This window comes from Trachymyrmex cornetzi, unplaced genomic scaffold (genome assembly GCF_001594075.2).
Source record: "Trachymyrmex cornetzi isolate Tcor2-1 unplaced genomic scaffold, Tcor1.1 scaffold583, whole genome shotgun sequence".
NCBI lineage: Eukaryota > Metazoa > Arthropoda > Insecta > Hymenoptera > Formicidae > Trachymyrmex > Trachymyrmex cornetzi.
Window position 1 is genome coordinate 1,520 of NW_017299896.1, and position 7,336 is coordinate 8,855.

Sequence of the window (7,336 nt, forward strand, 5' to 3'; positions counted from 1 at the left end):
AGTTGGACATAATCTTTAAATTATTTTGTTATACTGTGCAAGCGATGTATTAAATTACGTTCAAATATTAAAAAAAAATTATTTTTAGAAACTTTATATAGAATTTCTTAGAAGAATGTTACTTTACCCGAATTTGATCCATCTTTTTTAAATTAAAATCGAAATTTTATTCGGTGATCTCTCAGAAATATACATACTCGTATCATTAATATACAAACATTCATCAGTTTACGCGAAAAATTGAATTTGGCGTATTGGGAAAAAGCGTAGAAAAAACTAAGTGGATTGCGTATGATAAATGAAACGATTTGATTGGCTGTCGCAAGTTACGCTTACGCAAAGTACGCCGCATGTACAGGCACCCTAAAAAACGCTAGATCTAGCTGGAAAACCGCTAAGGCCGCGGTCCGATTCACTTTCACAACGCTTAAAAATCATTTCATCCTTATTGTTTGTCAAATGTTAAACGAAGACAAACGATGTTCATGAGCGTTGTCAGCATGAATTGGACCACGGCCTAAATTTGCATCACTGAAAAAACGCTAGATCTACTGGAAAACTGTTAAATTGGCATCATTGGCTGTCATAACGGCTCTTGGAGCCGTTCCGTCTGGCTACAATGAGTGTTTGTGCAGTGAAAGAATGCAAAAATAATTACCGAAATAATGCAAAAATAATTACACAAATTTATACTTATTACTCATCATTCTCATAAAATCTTTTCATTCATCTTAATGAATTGATGCTACCATGGTTTACTTCATTTTTAATTTGCCGCGTAATGACATAGTTATGACGTAGCAAGATGTCAATACTCATTGGTTACTGGGCGTTACCATGCGCAAGAGCACCGGTCGAGCATATCCTTATATTTATACCATGGTGGAAATACATAAGTCCGGATCTACAATAGGTGTTTTATGCCTTATGCCGTAAGAAACTGACCAATTACAGTCGAATCCGAGAAGAATAAGCGACTGTGATTCGCCCATTTCTTATGGCTTAAGGCTTAAAACCCTATTGTAGATCCGGGGTAAAGCGAGTCATTGTGCATAATAGCGGCAAAAGGTGGAGGATATGGAATATTAACCAATCACTTTTACCCCATTTTTTATACGTGAAACGGGCACCATTGGAAATAAAAACATCTTTTATTAAAATAACAAATATATTATTCAAATTAAAATAAAGTGTAGGTACAATCAAATAACCTTAATACCTTACCTTTTTAATAACCTTATCCTTAAACTGAATTCCAAACTGAAATTGTTTTAGGTTAGATTATCTCTAGTGACACCATGTCGTCAGCCATTTTTTATTTTCAAGAAATGGGACAAATGTGATTGGCTATCTGCTCCCTTCTACTTTTGAGCTACTGCGCATCCGTGGGAATGACTCACCTTACGTATTTCCACCATGATTTATACCATGTCCAGTATGATCTTTTACACTTGAGAGGATGTTCTAGTGTCCTATTTTACCGATGAAGTGTGATTAATTTTCTTCGATCCGTTTTGGCCGTAGCACAGACTTTTGCATAATGCACAACGCATAGTGCATAAGCGAATCAACTAATCAGAAGTTTTCCTTTCCTCTCATTCCATGGAAAAGAAGAATTTCGATTGGTTGATTCCCTCATGCACTATGCATTATGCGTTATGCAAGAGTCTGTGCTGCGGCCATTTCTCTTAATTGCACTTACGGATTAAAAAGTCCTTCTCCACAATTAAAGTATTGCTAATAACACTGGCTGTCAGCTACATTTAATACGAAAAACGGATGTATGCTAATGCCTTCCGAAGAGTTCTGATGATAAAAATTATTTACAAATTTTTTAAACAATTTTTAAGTCGCGAAATAGGCCCTTTTTATGCTATATGTGTGAGACGCTGGTCGAAATCAAAGAGTTCTGTGAGACATATTGTGTTTTCCGTGTAGCTACGGATGTATGCTAACGCCTTCTGAAGAGTTCTGATGATAAAAATTATTTACAAATTTTTAAAACAATTTTTAAGTCGCGAAATAGGCCCTTTTTATGCTATATGTATGTGTGAGACGCTGGTCGAAATCAGAGAGTTCTGTGAGACATATGTGCTAATAGATCTTTGGAAGCAAGTACCAAGACATTTTTATCATCAGAACTCTTCGGAAGGCGTTAGCATACATCCGTAGCTACATGATAAGCACAATATGTCTCACAGAACTCTCTGATTTCGACCAGCGTCTCACACATATAGCCTAAAAAGCGTTTTTCTCGGGTATTAAAAATTGTTTAAAAAATTTGTAAATAATTTTTATCATCAGAACTCTTCGAAAGGCGTTAGCATAAATCCGTAGCTACACGATAAGCACAATATGTCTCACAGAACTCTCTGATTTCGACCAGCGTCTCACACATATAGCCTAAAAAGCGTTTTTCTCGGGTATTAAAAATTGTTTAAAAAATTTGTAAATAATTTTTATCATCAGAACTCTTCGAAAGGCGTTAGCATAAATCCGTAGCTACACGATAAGCACAATATGTCTCACAGAACTCTCTGATTTCGACCAGCGTCTCACACATATAACCTAAAAAGCGTTTTTCTCGGGTATTAAAAATTGTTTAAAAAATTTGTAAATAATTTTTTCATCAGAACTCTTTGGAAGGCGTTAGCATACATTCAGTATTGCACAAAAATTATCACAGAACTCTTAGGACTGTCGGTAATTGGTCAGCATCTCATCTTTATTGCTGAAAATTGTACTTTTGGGCTAAAATATTATTAAAAATTAAAAATAACGTTATTTATCGCCAGAACTCTTTCGGAAACTCATCTAGAATTTTTTGTTTTTCAAAATCCTACAAGAATCTATGGTCAAAATTTGCGTAGGACAAAGTAAGACGCTGCGTGAACCTGGCGTCTCAGTTTGTACTTTCACTTTTTTTTCACTTTAGAGGGCAGAACTATTAGTTTTATACATCTAGAACTATAGAACTATTGAAAATACGTTCAGAACTCTCAATATTTTATGAGTTACCACCAAATGATACGCCAGCTTCACACACACAATAGATTATGTTTTCGACATATTTTTTTTTGATAACCAGATTTACAAACAGAAATTCGACACGCCTATGGATTCCCCATTATCTCCAATACTAGCCAATATTATAATGCAGGACTTAGAGGAACAAGTGTTGAAGACTCTTAATTTTGATATCCATTTCTATTACAGATACGTTGATGATATAATCATGGCTACCCCTTCAACTGAAGCCAACTTTGTGCTATAAAAATTTAATTCTTATCATCCTAGATTGCAATACACATGTGAAATTGGCAATAAAGCTATCAATTTTTTAGATACCACCATTATTATTTCTAACAATGTCATCAAATTTGACATATATCACAAACCTACGTTTTCTGGGAGATATCTTAATTACACACCAGTCTCAACATCCGATATTCAAAAAAAAGGAACTGTTATTGGGATGGTTGATAAAATTTTCTTAATTTCACACCCTGATTTCCATCAAAAGAATCTGGAACAGGTAGTTAGAATTTTATTAGATAACGATTATCCACTAAATTTGATTTTTGATATAATACAAGAAAGAATTAAAGTTTTAAATAATAAGAAAACTCTCAATCAAATCACAAATAGGAATAATGATTCTTCAAATAAGAACATAGAAAAAGAAAAAACGAGTTGGTTCATTATTCCATATGTACAATCTATTTTGGAAAAATTTAGAAACATCATTAAAGATACCGACACAAAACTCTCGTTTTTTAGCATTAATAAACTCAGTTCAATGCAGGGATGGCACGCAAAACAAAACTTGCGGCTTAAAAGTTTAAAAAACAGATTAGTTTTGCTTCAGGGAACAAAATTCATCCAGAGCTATATTCATATTTTGAATATATAGGAATTGTTCGATATTGATAGGGCCCTTCGTCGCGTTCGGTCGCGCTGCGACCATTAACTTATCATCGCGCCGTTTCCATTGATCGCCCGAGAGAAGTAGTGCGAATTTCGTGCGCGCATGCGCGCGTGATCCTTCCGCGTCCTCGCGTAGTCTTGCTGGACCGCGCCGTACATAGATAGATTTCCGATAGACATCGATCCCGTCACATCGATCGAGTTCCGTATCATACAGCGCATCAAGTCAAACGTTAACGCGTTGTAATTCTCCGTTCGATTACCGAGGGTGCACTGAACAAAATAGAGAGAAGAAGTCAGCCTTCTCGGCTACAATCTCGCCGGCACGATATCCGCGAAAATAGTGTGGAAGTTCGCGTGGTCGCAGTGAATACGTCACAAGAATATCAAACATCATTTTGGTCCTTCGAGCCGGATTTGCATGTATTTCCGGCAGTAGTATCCCACTCGGTGTCGCAGCAGTCAAGCAGGAGGATAACCAGTGCCTCGAGAACGCATTGCTACACGCAGTCTAGAAAGTTCCAGGCACGCGGTGTAACAAAGAACCGCCATATTGACACGACAGCAAACGAGTGTCCAACGAAGTATTACCACGATACGCAAGCTGGAACCTTCCAGTTCCAATTTCGAAATCTCATCATAAGACAGGGTCAAGGGCCGTCGCACCTGACACAAAGTCGAATCGAGTGCAAGGAGGGACGCCGCGCGCTACAAGGACAGCGCGGGCAACGCCAGGAAGCGGCCATTTTGCCTGAGTTCATCCCGCGGACATCAGAGGCTCACGCATTTCCGACGACGTTTTTTCGCCAAGCAGTCGCCACCAGAGCAAGAGCGCAGCACGCAGCAGACATCGCTGCCAACGGGACCTCACTATCGAGGGAAACGACAGTCGACGCGGACGTTCGTTGCGCATGTGCGTACGCGCACAACCGAGATAAGGAAAGTTTTTTGGTGTTGTTGCCGCTCAATCTCGTGGTAATCCGCTATTTATTGTGAATCGCGCCATTATGTCGGTTCAAGATCTCGCTATTCTGAGAAAACAACGCGGGCTTATCAAGGCTTCTTGCACGCGTATCAAAACTTACGTGGACTCAATAAATCAGCCTTCCGCATTAGTGATACCTCAACTCGAAGAGCGTAAAGATAAACTAGAAAACTATTGGACTGAGTACAACGTGGTTCAAACCAAACTAGAGCTCACTGACGATGCCGAGGTCAATGATCGCATTACATTCGAGGAGGCATTCTATTCATTGGCCGCTAGAATCAGAGAACTAACAATTTCCACGCCGTCGATACGCGGGTCAAGTGCGGTTTTAACATCGACTTCTAATTCGTCGGGGGCTACCGAATCGTTATCTCACGTGCGGCTTCCAAAATTAAGTCTTCCGAGTTTCTCGGGCAAGTATGATGAATGGTTTCCCTTCCCAGATATGTTCAATGCCGTTATACACCTGAATTCCGCGCTCAGTAACGCACAAAAATTGCAATACCTCAAATCGTCGGTTATCGGTAAAGCAAGTAACATTATCTGTTCGTTAGAATTATCTGATGCTAATTACGAAGTCGCATGGTCGCGCCTCAGGGAGCGCTACGATAATCAACGCGTTGTCATACAAAATCACATTAGAGCGATAATGGAATTGCCGTCGCTAACTAAAGAAAACTATCTCGAGTTAAGGCAGATCTCGGATGGAGCTGCCAAGCATTTGCACGCGCTTCAAGTCTTGAAACGACCATGTGACAAATGGGACGATATATTAATTGCCATATTGACTTCAAAACTCGATTCGTGTACAGCTCGCGAGTGGCAGTCCTTGGCAGGATCCGATCTTCCCACTCTCAAACAGTTCTTCGATTTTCTTAATCATCATTGTCAAGCTTTGGAAGCAAGTACCAAGTCAAGTAACAATGCTGCAAAAGGGGCCGCCAAAAATTCCCAATCTGATTCGAAACGTCAATTAGCTTGTCCCGCGACAATTAAAACAAAATGCAACTATTGCAAGGAAGAACACTCAATTTATTACTGCAAGGATTTTCTAGCCCTTTCCGTTCCGCAAAGAAACGTCGAAGTACGCAATCGAAAACTTTGCACCAATTGCTGAGATCTACATCTCACAATGCAGGCAAATGCCCTTCAGGCAAATGCAAGGTGTGTCAAGTTAGGCATAACACCCTCTTGCATTCAACGTCGGCCCACTTGGCAGCCACAGGACAGAGTAGTAACGGGTCCGAAAATTCTAAGACTGCCAACCCCACCCAAGTTACGTCCACTCACGCCTCACATGCTTCCGACGGTAACGACGTCTTTCTATCAACGGCCGTCGTTTTCGCGTTCGATTCCCGGGGCACCCCCCGACCATGTCGCGTGCTACTAGATTGCGGTTCGCAGGCCAATTTCATTTCTAAACAGTTTTTAGAGACTCTCGGCCTGAAGCCTCGGCCATTAAATGTTACCATCACCGGCGTGAACGGTTCCGCGACGACATCCACTCAAGTTGCTAGGATACGATTACAGTCTCGCATAAGCTCATACACTGCCATAATTGAATGCATCATTTCAGACAAAATGACCGAGAACCTTCCGGTGGTTTCATTCAAGCGTACTGCCTTGAAGCTTCCTCGCAATATACCACTGGCTGACCCGAACTTTAACGTCTCCTCTGAAATTGACATGCTGATAGGGGCCGAGTTGGTCTGGGAGTTGCTATGTGTCGGACAAATAAGCGGTTCAACCAGTCATCCATTGCTACAAAAGACCAGATTAGGTTGGATTCTGGCAGGCCGCTTCGGCAGGGCGAGCTTACTCCCGAAGGTGCAATCTAATCACGCGGTAGTGACGAACCGTCAGTTGCACGAGCAAGTTAATCGTCTTTGGCAACTAGACGACAATTTCGCGGCATCAAGTGCTTACGTTGTGTTATCGCCGCCCGTCTGTACGCGGAACGATTTCCCGCGCGCGAAAGACATCCCGACGCAAACGTTATTTCGAGATGTGTTCAACGGTTTCAGGAAACGGGATCAGTGTTGCGGACAAGGCAATACGATAGAAGACTACTTATTCGCGTGGAAGATGAAGAGAGAATCCTGGAAGCGTTTGAAGAAAACCCCAGGAACAGCATACGTCGTGTTGCTCATGCCCTCGGTCTCTCCCAACATGCGGTGCACAGTACCCTACGCCGCAACGGACTGTATCCGTATCATTTTCAACGGGTGCAGCAACTTCTTGCGAGAGACGAAGAGCCGCGCATCTGCTTAGGGTACAGCAACTTCTTGCGAGAGACGAAGAGCCGCGCATCTGCTTTTGTGAAGGTATTCGTATTATTTTTATAAAATGATTTCGCTGTTTTTTTCATAAGAAATATTAACGGCGGAATGTAACGTAGGATTGCTCGCGCAGTGTCGGCGG

The 7,336-nt window shown here is 40.9% G+C and overlaps 1 protein-coding gene across 1 annotated transcript; it reads left to right on the forward strand.

Annotated features, from left to right (window-relative positions):
- Window positions 1-4,934: 4,934 nt before the first annotated feature.
- On the forward strand, window positions 4,935-7,186 carry LOC108766412 (uncharacterized). The gene is given in 2 exon segments (XM_018515694.1): window positions 4,935-6,027; window positions 6,030-7,186. Coding segments are annotated over 2 exon segments (2,250 nt in total).
- The last annotated feature ends 150 nt before the right edge of the window (window positions 7,187-7,336 follow it).